Source organism: Pocillopora verrucosa, chromosome 13 (genome assembly GCF_036669915.1).
Source record: "Pocillopora verrucosa isolate sample1 chromosome 13, ASM3666991v2, whole genome shotgun sequence".
Lineage (NCBI taxonomy): Eukaryota > Metazoa > Cnidaria > Anthozoa > Scleractinia > Pocilloporidae > Pocillopora > Pocillopora verrucosa.
In genome coordinates, this window is record NC_089324.1 from 1655188 (window position 1) to 1672607 (window position 17420).

Here is a 17420-nt window from a genome sequence, read left to right on the forward strand (position 1 = left end):
CCAATGTTACAACTATTGTAACTACGAAGTATCACGCGATGGTCAAGGCCGCTGTGTTGTTTTATTCATAACTTAGAAGCTACATCGCACGCATTGTGACGTCTCCCACAGTTTCTAGGTTTAAAACTATTATCTACCTCAATACTGAATGAGTTATTTGCTTATCCATAGCAACAAAGAAAGCAAAAGAAAGTGGGCCCTCTGAAATACACTCCTCTCAGGTTTAAGCAATTTTTGAAAATTTGGTGGACGATTCCAAGTTAAAATTTCCCTTTCTTGTGCCTTTCAGTTATACTGATTAATACCCACGAGATGTGTAGCTCGAGTTTGCTAAAACTTTAGGTTACTGATTTGTTGTTGCCGAAGGACTTGACTGTGTAAGTGAATCTTGGATTACGTAACGAATTTTTGAGTTGGCTCGTTATGTTACCCTGTTGTGGGGGGCGTGACCATTCTTTAGTTATCAAAATCGTTTAATCTTCGCAACGTTTAAGCCAGGTTCTATAGCTGTGCAAATGATTCCTTTGATCTACGGGTTTTGATAGCTGAAGTGGTTGAAGATGGCCTTTACTGTTAGAACGAAAAGAAATCACCCTCTCGTTGTCTCATCTGGTCGGACTATTTTGTTCATGCTTAAACAAAACCATGGTCTCCGTGGTTTTGTCTGCCGTCGACATCGATGTGTTCTCTATCGTTCATTTCAGTCGAGGATGCACCAAAAACAAAACTTTTTTCAGAAACCCAGGTCCGCTCCGTCTTCCAGTTTTCGGAATAACTTGGACGTTCTTCGTGGGAACGAAAGGTCAGCCTCTTGGAAAGCGATTTTACGAAATCCAAGCAGAAGATGTCAAGAAATATGGGAAAGTATTCCGCAACAAACTACCAAGCGTCGAAATTATCAGTTTATCCGATCCTGCCGACGTTGCAAAGTTCGATCGGATTCCAACTATCCAGAAAGACTGGACTTTCCGTCTCTAAATTTCTACGGGGAAAAAAGGAAGAAAATTCCTGGATTTGAGTCTGTGGCGGAGATGTTGTTTGACGAAAGGTTTAGTTGTCTTTTAGAGGAAATCAGCAAAGAAGCACAGACCTTCATAAAAAGCCGTCGGAGATTTTCTGCGGTCGAGGTCGGTTTTTGCCTTCTTGGTTTTGCAAGGTCTACGAGACACAGAAATTTAAAAAGTTTTTCGATAATTTTGACTCGATGTACGATTACGCCGACATCACTTACCCACTGGAGGCAGAGAATGTGGATCCGTTCATGAGAGGGGTCACCATTTCTGACAGACCTGTTAGAGTGCAGTTTGTTGACAGACAATGAGTCAGACCGTTTTCATCTCGCCAAGTTTATCTTGTATTGTAATACTGTTTTGAGCTGATAGTGGGAGAAATTATGATGACAACTCGTTTAAACGTATATAAATATACTTCGTATTCTTTCGGTTTTCATTGTATATTTATTGTTTTGTAACTCGCAGATATGGCACAAAAGTAGCAGACGAAGAATCTGTTGAGTTTTTTTGGTCAATAAAAAGCATTTCCATGCATAAATTCCCTTTGATAATAAAGTAACCTTTTCCAGGTGTTCATGCATTTGATAAAACGGAGCGAAATAGTAGTGTTACGGGAAAATTTACTGACTTTTCCCGTATGTGTTATTCGGTACATATTCATTCGTAAACTTTCACATTTAACCATTTCAAGTCCTTTCATTTTAATAAATCAAAAATGCATAAAAAAACCACAGTAGCTTTTAGAATAGATTTTTGTTGTTACTCGCTTTCATCATATGTACCTGCTTGTCGGCACTTTTGTTATTTATTACATGGTTTTTTTTAGGTAAATATAAGTGTTAATGGTCTTTCTGGAAACATTGCTTTTCATGGTAGATAGCAGCTGAGTTTATACTCGTAAATCTAATTTCGTTTCATGCGATGGTTTCCAAACCAATCTTGCATAAATAAGCAGAAACTTTTAATTGCTTTTCCGTTTTTTATTTCCTGAGCTGCGCTACTGCAATTAAGATAGGTATTGTTTTCTATATCAGAGCTGTAAAATCGCACCTAGGTTTCCTACTTTAATGGCCCAGAGTTTATTGCATCCGTCTTTTTAATTTTGAGATTCTTTCCGTCGTAGAAACAGATGGAATATTTAAGTAGTTTTCGTTTAACTTCAAAGAGACTTTTTTTCCGCTCCTTTGTGTCCTTATTCAAATATTACAATTTTTGTAACAATAGCACTTCGCACCAGTTACTTCTTAAGCAAGTACCTTGTACAGCTTTGATGATTACAAACTAGAGTATGCTAGAGGTCATGTCGCTTGTTGGCCTGACCTAGAATAAAAGTACTGTGGAACCAAAGATTGTTTTATCCTTGACGTCCGTATAAGCTCGCTCGAAGTAGGTCTCCGTGTACCAGGAAATCGTGACGAGTTTCCGTTCTCGCTGCTAAGTCGTCTCTACAGAGTTATTTCCCCCCGTTGTTATTGTGCCGTCCGCGAAGATTCAGTCCTCCAGTTTTGGGGCGAGGAAAAACTTATCGTCACAGTAGCGGCAGAGCGAAAGTGAAGGATAATGAGTATATGAGTAAAAAGTATCTATAAGCATACAAGAGTCTGTGTGAGGATACAATGTTATCTACACATAGGGGTATCAATTAACCCTTTACACACTAATATCAATGTGCATATTCTCCACAATGATTTCTCTACATTTCCTTAGTTGCTGACAAGGAGATTTTGCTTGATAATCAAGAGCTCCTGTACTTGTTGATCATTTCCATTATTCTCGTGACCTTAATGTTTGATTCAGGAGTGACACTGTAAGGAGAAATTAGATGCTAGTCATTCTTTGGGGTTAAAGGATTAAATTGATAAAATTACTGGGGTATCTGAAAATACAAAGGTTTGCATTACTATACGATTAAGAGTATCTCCTTTTTTCTTCTCTTTAAATGTGTTTATTTTGGCATGTTAAACCACAATGTTTTTGTCAAAAGCCTTGCAAGAAATTTCAAGAAATTTAAGCTCAGAAAAAAAATTCTTTTCCAAGGTCACACAGTTGTTTAAAAGTCTCTTGAACTGACTAACTAATCACCTTCGAAACCAACGGCGTTTGAAACCTAAAAATTGTCAGACTTTGCTTGGATGTTCACTGAACTTATGACTTAAAAAAATAAATTGGAGTTTTTTAACTTCGGAACTCTTATAAAGAAATACTCTACACGCTGTCTTTTTTCAAATTAATAAACTTAGATGTCTGATAAGCATTTTACAGAACTGCTTTCCTCTGTGTATCGATCCGAGTTGTCCTTCGCAGATGGCGTCCTCTTTTTACAGGCTTGTTATTAAATAGTTGTGAGCTTTACTAAATCTAGTTCATTCTGCTACAGAGGTTTTATCAAAGTCATGGCTCTTAAGGTGCGTTAGGCACCGGCCAATTTCCAAAATCAAATGTCACGTTGTCGCCCATGATCATAAATGGCGCCCATTGAGAAACTCTGTCAAAGCCGTTATTTCTCATCCACTTCCTGGCCTTGTGGAGAGACTCACTGGCGCTTTCACCGCGGAACAAATGTTTGTAGAAACAAGTCATGAACTGCTCTGTGGCTATGTCATCCAGCCTCCATCGTGCCGCTAACACTGAACGAGCTCCGGATCCCAAGAACGCTCGGGCAATTCCAATAACTCCCTCGGTTCCAATCTGTCCACGAGCACTGTGACAACAACTAAGCACCACTAGTTTAGCTCGCAACTGAGTTTTTGAAATATCTGCCATCGTCAAAAGATACTCTTCTTCTCGAGGAAAAGGTGGGAGTAGGGTATGGTGCTTAGGAGAAAGAGCAATCTCCCCTCTTTCAGGATATCCATGCGCAGCAATGTGTATCAGGCTCACTGAATTTATCGCTTGGAGTACAGAATGCTTTGTAGCGGACTCTCCTATCAAAGGCCTTACGCCAAGAAGTGTTCCAATCATCTCTGCTTCCTTTCTTGCACACGGCAATGGTATCATATTTCTGCACCTTCCCTTGTAAATCACCTTTCCAACCACAGGGTCACCCACTACCAGTGCCCCGGTCTGACTGTGATAGTCTGGAGGACTGTCTTGAACAAGCTTTAGAGTCGTGAGAGAGGGAACCAACCGAATCCTGCATGTGTCTGATAAATACTTGCCTCCTTCATCAGCCAAGGCTGCAAATGGCACTTGGTACACACAGGAATCAGGGAAAATTATGATCTCGGGCTGCTTCAGTAAACTGGCCACGGGAGCAATGATTATGTTGTAACACAAGTGAAGACTGGTTTTGAAATCTTCGGTATCACAGTAATGCAGCCCTGATCGGTTGTTGCGGCGAAGTGACATCAGTTCTTTAAAAAACTCCTCTAACTTAGGGACTATTCCGGTCACCTTGTTGGGGTCCAGGTTCACTTTCTTTTCTGAAAAAAGAATAGCTCCCGTTGCTTTTATTATCCAAAACCGTACCTCATCTCCACCAACCGAAATGTACAAGCATGCACAGTCTGCTTCTTTTGTGAAGATCCTTTGAATGCCACACCAAGACTGTGGATCGCTTGAGATCTGCTCTTGGACAGAGTACCGAGCTGTCATCAAGTCGGCCAGGCCTCTTGCCCTTCTCAGCTCTTCGACGTAAAGGGCGTCTTCAGGCTTTCTAGTGGAAGAAAGCAACCTACTTAACAACTCGTAGGGAAAGGTACCGTACTCTTCTAAAAGAGATATTTTCAACTCATCGTTTTCTTTAAGAAAACCTCTCAAAGTTTCGAACTTTTGAATGACTTGAAAAAGATACAAAGAAGCTTCCTCAAGATGACCTTTTGACATCATTAACACCGATAGATGACAAAGGCAGTAAAACTCGTTCAAAATGTGTCCAATATCCCTACTTAATAGGAGAGCTTGCCTAACGTATTCTTCGGCTATGTCATTTTTACCAAGAGATTGGTAATACAATCCTAACATTTGGTGGCTGGCTACTATTTTTTCTCTATCACCGATGTCCATAAAAATTGCAAGGGCTTTCTCGCAATATTCTTGAACCTTGTCATATTCACCACACTTAAGAGAAATTGAACCAAGGTGTATGTAGTCTACTCCTTCTCCAATTCTATCATCGATACCCTTTCTAACTTTCATTGCCTTCTTTAGATAGTCGTCAGCCTTTGCATACCAGCCGAGTGAGAGAAACGTTGATGTAAGGTTTCTATAGCTTGTTGCTTCTCCATCCCTATCACCAATTTCTATTCTGATAGCGAGTGCTTTCTCTTGATATTCTCGGGCCTTGTCATATTGACCGAGTGATTGGAACAAAGTTCCTAGGTTTCCGTAGCTTGATGCTTCTCCATCCCTGTCACCAATTTCTATTCTGATAGCGAGTGCTTTCTCTTGATATTCTCGGGCCTTGTCATATTGACCGAGTGATTGGAACAAAGTTCCTAGGTTTCCGTAGCTTGTTGCTTCTCCATCCCTCTCACCAATTTCTATTCTGATAGCGAGTGCTTTTTCTTGATATTCTCGGGCCTTGTCATATTGACCGAGTGACTGGAACAAAGTTCCTAGGTTTCCGTAGCTTGTTGCTTCTCCATCCCTCTCACCAATTTCTATTCTGATAGCGAGTGCTTTTTCTTGATATTCTCGGGCCTTGTCATATTGACCGAGTGATCGGAACAAAGTTCCTAGGTTTCCGTAGCTTGATGCTTCTCCATCCCTGTCACCAATTTCTATTTTGATAGCGAGTGCTTTCTTTTGATATTCTCGGGCCTTGTCATATTGACCGAGTGATTGGAAGCAAGTTCCAAGGTTTCCGTAGCTTGTTGCTTCTCCATCCCTGTCACCAATTTCTATTTTGATAGCGAGTGCTTTCTCTTGATATTCTCGGGCCTTGTCATATTGACCGAGTGACTGGAACAAAGTTCCTAGGTTTCCGTAGCTTGTTGCTTCTCCATCCCTCTCACCAATTTCTATTCTGATAGCGAGTGCTTTCTCTTGATATTCTCGGGCCTTGTCATATTGACCGAGTGATTGGAACAAAGTTCCTAGGTTTCCGTAGCTTGTTGCTTCTCCTTCCCTCTCACCAATTTCTATTCTGATAGCGAGTGCTTTTTCTTGATATTCTCGGGCCTTGTCATATTGACCGAGTGACTGGAACAAAGTTCCTAGGTTTCCGTAGCTTGATGCTTCTCCATCCCTGTCACCAATTTCTATTTTGATAGCGAGTGCTTTCTCTTGATATTCTCGGGCCTTGTCATATTGACCGAGTGATTGGAACAAAGTTCCTAGGTTTCCGTAGCTTGTTGCTTCTCCTTCCCTCTCACCAATTTCTATTCTGATAGCGAGTGCTTTTTCTTGATATTCTCGGGCCTTGTCATATTGACCGAGTGACTGGAACAAAGTTCCAAGGTTTCCGTAGCTTGTTGCTTCTCCTTTACTGTCACCAATTTCTATTCTGATAGCGAGTGCTTTCTCTTGATATTCTCGGGCCTTGTCATATTGACCGAGTGATTGGAACAAAGTTCCTAGGTTTCCGTAGCTTGTTGCTTCTCCTTTACTGTCACCAATTTCTATTTTGATAGCGAGTGCTTTCTCTTGATATTCTCGGGCCTTGTCATATTGACCGAGTGATTGGAACAAAGTTCCTAGGTTTCCGTAGCTTGTTGCTTCTCCATCCCTGCGACCAATTTCTATTCTGATAGCGAGTGCTTTCTCTTGATATTCTCGGGCCTTGTCATATTGACCGAGTGATCGGAACAAAGTTCCTAGGTTTCCGTAGCTTGATGCTTCTCCATCCCTGTCACCAATTTCTATTCTGATAGCGAGTGCTTTTTCTTGATATTCTCGGGCCTTGTCATATTGACCGAGTGATTGGAACAAAGTTCCTAGGTTTCCGTAGCTTGTTGCTTCTCCATCCTTCTCACCAATTTCTATTCTGATAGCGAGTGCTTTTTCTTGATATTCTCGGGCCTTGTCATATTGACCGAGTGACTGGAACAAAGTTCCTAGGTTTCCGTAGCTTGTTGCTTCTCCTTTACTGTCACCAATTTCTATTTTGATAGCGAGTGCTTTCTCTTGATATTCTCGGGCCTTGTCATATTGACCGAGCGATTGGAACAAAGTTCCTAGGTTTCCGTAGCTTGATGCTTCTCCATCCCTGTCACCAATTTCTATTGTGATAGCGAGTGCTTTCTCTTGATATTCTCGGGCCTTGTCATATTGACCGAGTGATTGGAAGCAAGTTCCAAGGTTTCCGTAGCTTGTTGCTTCTCCATCCCTGTCACCAATTTCTATTCTGATAGCGAGTGCTTTCTCTTGATATTCTCGGGCCTTGTCATATTGACCGAGTGACTGGAACAAAGTTCCTAGGTGTCCGTAGCTTGTTGCTTCTCCATCTCTGTCACCAATTTCTATTTTGATAGCGAGTGCTTTCTCTTGATATTCTCGGGCCTTGTCATATTGACCGAGTGATTGGAAGCAAGTTCCTAGGTTTCCGTAGCTTTTTGCTTCTCCTTTTCTGTCACCAATTTCTATTCTGATAGCGAGTGCTTTCTCTTGATATTCTCGGGCCTTGTCATATTGACTATGCAATTGGAACATTTGTCCGAGCTTTGCGTCACACAGTGCCTGGCCATGTATACTTTCCATCGTTTTCATGATGTTGATTGCTGATTCGTAAAATTTCCAGGCCTCCATTAATTTGCCTTGTACCTGAAGTATTTCGGCCAGTTTTAAATGTAGCCTTCCTTTTTCAGCTGTGTCATAAGAATCCAGGTATAGGAGGAGTTCCCTCAGGTATTTTTCTGTACTTGTGTAATCCTTTATATAATCGTAAGCACAGATTATTGCCAAGTAGATGACATGGAATATTGAGTTTGCCAATGAACTATCGATAGCCTGCGCCTGACTGTGTAATATAATCAAACATTCCTTGTATACCTCGATGGCTTGCAACACGCGACCAGTTTTGTGAAGGAACACGGCGACCACTGTACCTATGAAGATAGCTGATATAGCTTCTTTTATGCTGTCCATCTTGACCCTGTTTCTTCTCAGTTTGAAAAAAAAGGAGAAATTAGTGAAAACTTTTACACGGACTGTTTATATTTAAATTTCAATCTTTATCTTCCCCTCCCCGCCTTGTATTCTTTTTGTATTCACGCGCGGCGCACGTGATTTCACAGTTAAGTTAGGAAATCACGTCAAAGAACTCTTACCTTGACATTGGAAAACTGAGGTGGACATTTTTCGCATACTTTTATGTTTTTTTTTTAGCCAAATGTTGTTGTTCATTTAACAAGTTTAATACATATTTTCTATGGACTCTAGCCCCTTGTATCGTAGATCGATATTTTACATTGTCCATCAAAGAGGAACACACCTTTGCCGTCTATTCTACTGGAGTGTTCATTACACTGTCACGCGAATCACGCAGATCAGAGACCAACTGGAAAATTAAACCGGCTAACAGAACACAACAAGTTTCATTTGACTTGCTGATTCATATTTAGTTCACAGTAATTCAATTCAATTATGTAAGAAGGAGCAATGCATTTAGCAAAACCGATTTACCGGGCTCTCGAGGGAGCTCGTGTTGCATCAGACTGCTTACTGCTAATTCGAAACTGCCCAGCCAATATCTTAATAATAATCGCATTTCCTTGCAACAAGTTCGCGTTTCTAGAAATTAAATTAGAGAGTAGGTTTTCTTTGATCTGGTTCCTAAATATACATTTTGACCCAAGGGTTTTGCATGTTCCATATAAGCTACCTTTGTGTGAAGGTCCTGTACTCTATGGCGTGTTTGTTATAATTATAATTGTCAGTACATAATCGATGTACACTTTATTTGATGATCTTGTAATTTGATTGTGTAAAACCTTGAAAAAAGTGCAGTATTTGTCGATGCTTTTGAATAAGTATTATAGGATATCGAAATATAAACAAATGATCTCTTTTCCTTTGTATATCTCATTCAATGGAAGAAGCATAGCTTCTTTTCAAAGGGAGGGGAGGGAGGGGGAGCAGTGTGATCTATATATGCTGGTAATGTTGTTATTCCTATGATAATTTTCTTTTGTAGCTTTCATAACGATACTAGTGTTGTTTGGATTTCTAACACAGTCAGCATTGATGCAACTTACCTTCAGCAGTTAATTAGAAACGTTCCTTATTCATTTTGATGAAGGCAGAGGGACTTGTATAAGATCTTCCGAGGGAGGTCAACTTTTTCCTAGAAAATAGAAGTAAAAAATCCATGGTGAAAAGTTGGGAATTTATAAAAATTATTTTTTTTGTGTGTCTTATGCCAATCTGGCAAAGTCTCTTTCGGAGTCAATATTTTTCCACTGAATAAGCGCTCGCCCAAATTTCGTACAAAAATTTTGTTCCCATTCATAGACTGCAAATGTAATGAGCGTAAAGTAAATAAACATTGTTTCTTGTCGCCATAAAAATGACATGTTACCCGTTGCGTTCTGGCAACGGGTAACTTAAACCCACCCCAAGGGTCTTATACCCACCCCAATTATCCATTACTATTGGAAAGTGAAACTTCCGGTAAATTCCGAGTAATCAGAAGTACCTGACATCAGAACAAAAAAAACACTGGTTCTTTGAAGGAAGTTTCGACGCCATGAAAATGGTAAGTTACCCGTTGCGTCTGGCGAGTAATTATTTGACGACTCAGGAGACAAACAATCACTCGATACCAACATTTATATACATTCATGATATCTTCCTGAGCCAGCCATTTTAATATTTAATATATAAAAACTAAGGAGATCGCCCGGCGCAATCTTCCGTTGAGTGACAAATTTAATTTTCAAATCGTTTCCAGTTCTGCTGTAGGAAACAAGGAACAATGCTTTTAACAAAACCGATTTACTCGGCTCTCAAGAGAGCTCGTGTCACATCATACTGCTTACTGCTAATTCGAAACTGCCCAGCCCATATCTTAATAGGCTTTAATAATAATCGCATTTCCTTGCAACAAGCTCGCGTTTCTAGATATTAAATCAGAGAGTAGGTTTTCTTTGATCTGCTTCCTAAATATATATTATGACTCACAGGTTTTGCATGTGTTCAGAAAATGTTCTATATAAGCTACCTTTCTGTAAAGTCCTGATTCTATGGAGTGGTTGTTATAATTGCCCGTACATAATCGATACGAACTTTATTTGATAATCTTGCATTTTGATTGTGAAAATCCTTGAAAAAGTGCATTATTTGTCGACGTTTTTGGAAAAGTGATGTAAGGTATCGAAATATAAACAATGATCTGTTTTCCTTTATATATCTCACTCAATGGAAGAAGCCATAGCTTCTTTTCAAAGAGGGGGGAAACAGTGAGATTTCTGTATGCTGTTAATGTTGTTATTCTTATGATCATTTTTTTGAAGCTTTCGAAACGATGCTAGTGTTGTTTGGATTTCTACAACAGTCAGCATTGATGCAAATTGCCTTTTGAAGTTAGAAACGTTCGTTATTCATTTTGATGAGGGTAAAGGGACTTGTATAAGATCTTCCGAAGGAAGTCAACTTTTTACTGGAAAAAAGTAGAAGACCACCATGGTATAAAGTCAAGAATTTATAAAAATTATTTTTTTTGTCTCTTGTCACGCCATCAAACTGAAAGTAAACGGACAGAGTCGGCTTAAAGCCAAGAACCATCGACGAAATTTATACCAATGCGGCTATGTCTTTCTTTCGAAGTCAGTTATTTCCCACTGAATAGGCGATCGCCCAAATTTCGGAAAAAATTTGATGGGGTGTAGTTTGAGGAGGCCAGTTTTGTTCCTTTTCATAGACTACAAATGTAATGACCGTAAAGTAAATGAATATTGTTTCTTTTCGACATAAAAATGATACGTTACGCGTTGCGTTCTTGCAAAGACTTATTTGACGACTCAGGAGAGAAACAATCACTCGATACCAAGATTTTTATACATTCATGATATCTTCCTGAGCCAGCCATTTAAATATTTAGGAAAAGCATTGGAGGTCATGTTTATGGCTGGCGAAAAGTTTCATTTTTCATGCGTTTTTTTCCTTTCGGGGTAAAACGTCATTACTCTTGTGTGGCGTAATATTTTTAATTTGGGATTTTATAGCGTCAAGCGAAAACTAAGGATATCGCCCGGCGCAATCATCCGTTTAGTGTTAGACAAAAATTTAATTTTCAAATCGTTTCCAGTTCTGCTGTATTCGCTGTGAACGGCCTGCACATCACGAGTCATTTTGATTAAAAAAGCCCCAATTCCTCAAAATATTATCTGAGAGTTTAAAAGTTTCTTTTTTTTTTTTTTTGTTAAATAACTTTGATCACAGTTCTCATTTTTCCTTCAAGTTGTCAAAAATTGGTAACAACAGCTTTACCTTCTCAGACTATTGAGGAGGGCCGTAACCAAAAGGATCTTCGGTTGTTTGTAAGCAGCTCCCCCAGCAGTAATGATAAAGAAACACCATGGTTTGCTCCTAAATCATTGTTACATTATCATATAAAACTCCTCTCCGCCCTCTTCCCCATTAAAAAAATTTACCCCTCCCCCCCTTAATTATCCACTACTACTGGAAAGTTTCGATAAGATTCAGGAAAAGAATCTGTGGAAAAAACTTGATCTATTCGGAAAAAAGGTTTTCAAGAATTTCATAATTATTTCCAAATTCTTGAAAAGCCACAAGCTACGGAAACCTAAGAACTTTGTTCCGATCAGTTGGTCACTATGACAAAGCCCGAGAATATCAGGATAAAACACTCGCTATCAGAATAGAAATTGGCGACAGGGATGGAGAAGCAACAAGCTATGGAAACCTAGGAACTTTGTTCCATTCACTTGGTCCGATATCATGACAAGGCCCGAGAATATCATGAGAAATAGATATTCAACTTTTCATAATTCGGCACTACTTTTCAAGTTTAAATCGCTTGCCCGAATAAAGAGAATGTATAAACTCAAATAGACGAGCGATGTTGTACACTCTTAGGGAAATTCCTCTTCTTGTAGTAGTTCAGGTTCATTATTCACCTTTCCCTCCCCTCCCTAAAAGAGGTATCATTTGTTGATCATCACTTACATGAAGCCAAGCGAGATCCTCTCGATCATGACATCACGTGATTTTTACAATATTTCCGTCTTATTTAGATTAACACCCTTAAGAGGTAAACAGAGAGAGCAATGTGTTGTCTTTTTAGGGTACAACACTTATCAACTCAGCCGTTCCTCTTACTTACCAACTTTGTCTTCGATGACGCAAATAGGACTTATTGGAAAATGAACAGCTCGTGAAGAGATAGTCATCAAGCACAAAAGCTTGCCGTTTCAAGACAGAAGCTCCAATTCAGCACTGTCAGAAGTCTTGATTGTAATTTTGGGTTAAAAATCCAACGACTCTTTCAAAACTATGTATACCGAGACCGGATGTTACATGTAACCAAAGTGAATTGTTTCATTTTTGCATACTTACATCCGTCATCGGTAAAAAGTTCGAAATAAAATCGAAATATATTTACGTACATTAGATGGCGCTTCATAAGTAGGATAACAAATATAACACATATTTTTCACGTAACGGTTGGAATTCTGCTCGAGGTTGGTGCGTTAGTAGATGGCCCTTTGGCTAACTCATAGGATGTCGGAATTTAATCTTCAAAGAAGGTAGCTTGAAAGTAATCATCATGTCCAGTGTCGGTTAAAATACCAGTTAAGTCGTCGAATTTAGTCAGTGTTTGGTAGGTCTATGTGGGGTTAAAAACGTTAAACCGACTTTGCCGTTTATGAATTTCTTTCAATTTTTATCGCAAATATCAGAATTCTCTTCCGCCAAGTCATTTATCAAATCACTCATAACAGGACGAGGTTTGAAGCAGTTTTAGAAACTGATGCTCCAAGCGGGGTGTTCGTTACACTGTCACGCGAATCACGCAAATCAGAAACCAACTGGAAAATTTAACCAGCTAACAGAACACAACAAGTTTCATTTGACCTGCTGATTCATATTTACTTTACAGTAATTCAATTCAATTAATTATGTAAGAAGATGCAATGCTCTTAACAAAACCGATTTACTGGGCTCTCAAGGGAACTTGTGTTGCATCATACTGCTTACTGCTAATTCGAAACTGCCCAGCCAATATCTTAGTAATAATCGCATTTCCTTGCAACGAGTTCGCGTTTCTAAAAATTAAATAAGAAAGTAAGTTTTGTTATAATTGTCCGTGCATAATCGATATGCACTTTATTTGATGATCTTGCATTTTGATTGTGCAAATCCTTGAAAAAAGTGCAGTATTTGTCGATGCTTCTGGAAAAGTATTATAAAGTATCGAAATATAAACAATAATATTTTTTCCTTTATATATCTCATTCAATGGAAGAAGCCATAGCTTCTTTTCAAGGGGGGGAATGATATTTCTACATGCTGTTAATGTTGTTATTCTTATGATCATTTTTTTGAAGCTTTCATAACGATACTGGTGTTGTTTAGATTTCTAAAACAGTCAGCATTGATGCAAATTGCCTTTTGAAGTTAGAAACGTTCGTTATTCATTTTGATGATGGCAAACGCACTTGTATAACATCTTCCGAAGGAAGTCGACTTTTTTTTTTGTCTCTTGTCACACCATCAAACTAAAAGTTAACGGACTGAATCCGCTTAAAGATATCTTCCTCAGCCAGCCATTTTAATTTTTGGGAATATAGCATTGAAGGTCATGTTGATAACTGGCGAAAAGTTTTATTTTGTGCAGGTTTTTTCCTTTCGGGGTAAAACGTCATTACTCTTGTGTGGCGTAATATTTTTAATTACGGATTTTGTAGCGTCAAGCGGAAACTAAGGATATCGCCCGACGAAATCTTCCGTTTAGTGTTAGAGACAAAAATTTCCAAATCGTTTCCAGTTCTGCTGTATTCGCTGTTAAAGGCCTGTACATGTAATTTGGAGTACCTGACATCAGAAGGGAAAATCCCTCGTTCTTTGAAGGAGGTTTCAATGAGATTCAGGAAAAAATCTGTAGGAAAAACTTGCGACAAGGCCCGAGAATGTCAGGAGAAAGCACTCGCTGTCAGAATAGAAATTGGCGACAGGGATGGAGAAGCAACAAGCTACGGAAACCTAGCAACTTTGTTCCAATCACTTGACCTGCTGATTCATATTTACTTTACAGTAATTCAATTCAATTAATTATGTAAGAAGATGCAATGCTCTTAACAAAACCGATTTACTGGGCTCTCAAGGGAACTTGTGTTGCATCATACTGCTTACTGCTAATTCGAAACTGCCCAGCCAATATCTTAGTAATAATCGCATTTCCTTGCAACGAGTTCGCGTTTCTAAAAATTAAATAAGAAAGTAAGTTTTGTTATAATTGTCCGTGCATAATCGATATGCACTTTATTTGATGATCTTGCATTTTGATTGTGCAAATCCTTGAAAAAAGTGCAGTATTTGTCGATGCTTCTGGAAAAGTATTATAAAGTATCGAAATATAAACAATAATATTTTTTCCTTTATATATCTCATTCAATGGAAGAAGCCATAGCTTCTTTTCAAGGGGGGAATGATATTTCTACATGCTGTTAATGTTGTTATTCTTATGATCATTTTTTTGAAGCTTTCATAACGATACTGGTGTTGTTTAGATTTCTAAAACAGTCAGCATTGATGCAAATTGCCTTTTGAAGTTAGAAACGTTCGTTATTCATTTTGATGATGGCAAACGCACTTGTATAACATCTTCCGAAGGAAGTCGACTTTTTTTTTGTCTCTTGTCACACCATCAAACTAAAAGTTAACGGACTGAATCCGCTTAAAGATATCTTCCTCAGCCAGCCATTTTAATTTTTGGGAATATAGCATTGAAGGTCATGTTGATAACTGGCGAAAAGTTTTATTTTGTGCAGGTTTTTTCCTTTCGGGGTAAAACGTCATTACTCTTGTGTGGCGTAATATTTTTAATTACGGATTTTGTAGCGTCAAGCGGAAACTAAGGATATCGCCCGACGAAATCTTCCGTTTAGTGTTAGAGACAAAAATTTCCAAATCGTTTCCAGTTCTGCTGTATTCGCTGTTAAAGGCCTGTACATGTAATTTGGAGTACCTGACATCAGAAGGGAAAATCCCTCGTTCTTTGAAGGAGGTTTCAATGAGATTCAGGAAAAAATCTGTAGGAAAAACTTGCGACAAGGCCCGAGAATGTCAGGAGAAAGCACTCGCTGTCAGAATAGAAATTGGCGACAGGGATGGAGAAGCAACAAGCTACGGAAACCTAGCAACTTTGTTCCAATCACTTGGTCAAAATGACAGGGCCCGAGAATATCAGGAGAAATAGAATTTTCAACTTCTGATAATTCGGCCAATCGCCCGGTGCGCTACTTTTAATGTTGAAATCGTTTGTCCAAACGAAGAGAATGAATAAACTGAAATAGATGACCGATGGTGTACATTCTTAGGAAAATTCCTCTTTGTAAGAGTGGTTCAGGTTCATTATTCACCTTTCCCTCCCCTCCCTAAAAAAGGTATCATTTGTTGATCATCTCTTACATGAAGCTAAGCAAGATCTTCGCGATCGTGACATCACGTGATTGTTACAGTATTTCCGTATTGTTTAGATTAAAACCCTTAAAAGATGAAAGAAGATAGCAATATGTTGTCTTTTAAGGGTACAACTATGATCAACTCAGCCGTTCCTCTTATTTACCAACTTTGTCTTCGATGACGAAAATCGCAGTAACTGGAAAATGAACAGCTCGGAAAGAGACAGTCATTGAACACAAATAGCTTACCGTTTCAAGACAGAAGCTCCAATTCAGTACTGTAACAAGTCTTGATTGTAATTTTGGGTTAAAAATCCAACGGTTCTCGCAAAACAATGTACACTGAGACCGGATGTTACCTGCAACAAAAGTGAATTGTTTCATTTTTGCATGCTCACATCCGTCATCGGTAAAAAAGTTAGTCGTACAAAACTGAAATATATTTACGCACATCAAATGGCGCTTCATAAGTAGGATAACAAATATCCGTCTCTTCTTATCTTTCCTTCATTGCAAGGAACAACTGAAATCAATTTCATTTAAGCTTTTGTAATGGACATTCGGAATTCATATTTTTCACATAACGGTTGGAATTCTGCGCGAGGTGGAGCGTTAGTAGATAGCCCTTTGGCTATCTCAGAGGATGTCAGAATTTAATCTTCAGAGAAGGTAGCTTGAAAGTTATCATCATGTCCAGTGTCGGTTAAAATACCAGTTAATTCGTCGAATTTAGTCAATGTTTGGTTAGTCTAGGTGGAGTTAAAAACGATTAACCGACTTTGCCGTTTATAAATTTCTTTCAATTTCCATTGCACATATCAGAATTCTCTTCCGCCAAGTCATTTATCACATCATTCATAACTGAACGAGGTTTGAGGCAGTTTTTAAACCTCATACTCCAAGACAAAACGATTTCCTTAGTCTATGTCAAGGCAAATTAATGGAAGTGAATCAGTTGTTTTCATAGACAGTACTTACCACAACGTGTAGCCTTCAGTGCCCTGCTTCGAAAATAATTTTAACCATCTCTTTTCGTCCTTTGAGTTTTTTTCCAACACACGTCATACGTCAGTGATACCAGGCAGCCAATAAAGTGTGGTTGTCTATTTCTGTTCGACTGTCGGTTCCATAATCATTCCCTTTCCCAGGCCCGTTGAACAACCAAACGTAAGCGCCAGTAGAAAAGGTCCTTTAACCCTTTAACTCCCAGATGTGATTAACATAAAACTTCTCCCTACAATATCCATACATTCTTCAGCAAACAGGTAATGAGAATATTCAAACTTATCAGGTAGAAGCTGCTATCTTGATCTAACACCAAGTTCTCATAACCAATTTACAAGGAGATGTGTAGCAGCTACAGGGGAGAATTAACAATCAGATCTTGGTAGTTAAAGGGTTAAGTGTTATCAATTACCTGTTAATTTTGTCCGCTCGTCGTCAGCCGATTTACGTAGGATTTCTATGAAACCAAGCGCAGGGTAATCTTTCATCTGTGGAGCGTTAATCTATTGTATGCACCGAGCGCCTTTTCAATGACAACTCACTTGGCGTGGAAACTGTGAGAAACTACCCAACATGACCATGGAAATATTCTCCACCGTTAGATTCGAATTAATGAACAACCGGTTAGCTTATGAGCCAAGCGAGGAAAACGAATGAACTCGCTCCAAGGACAACTGGAGAAGAATCAAGGAAGTAAATTAATTTGTTTGTTTTCACGTCAATTGTCCAACAGTAATTCGTTAGGTGAGGAAGTTTTCTCTCCTCTTCTCAAAAAGACCGTCTCTCAGTATCACGAAGGCTATTTTTAGTTGTGATCTGCGTGACGTTCAATACCCTTTTGTTTTGTTTTGTGTGACATACCCTCGAATTGTCGGCA

General features: G+C 38.9%; 1 protein-coding gene across 1 annotated transcript; it reads right to left on the reverse strand.

The window, feature by feature from the left end:
• Positions 1 to 3219: 3219 nt before the first annotated feature.
• On the reverse strand, positions 3220 to 9236 carry LOC136277889 (tetratricopeptide repeat protein 28-like). The gene is made up of 3 exons (XM_066160697.1): positions 9149 to 9236; positions 5549 to 8052; positions 3220 to 4969 (listed from the first exon to the last, which is right to left on the reverse strand). Exons 2-3 carry the CDS (start codon positions 8037 to 8039, stop codon positions 3414 to 3416), a joined length of 4047 nt encoding a protein of 1348 aa, XP_066016794.1. The 5' UTR covers positions 8040 to 8052; positions 9149 to 9236; the 3' UTR covers positions 3220 to 3413.
• Positions 9237 to 17420: the final 8184 nt, after the last annotated feature.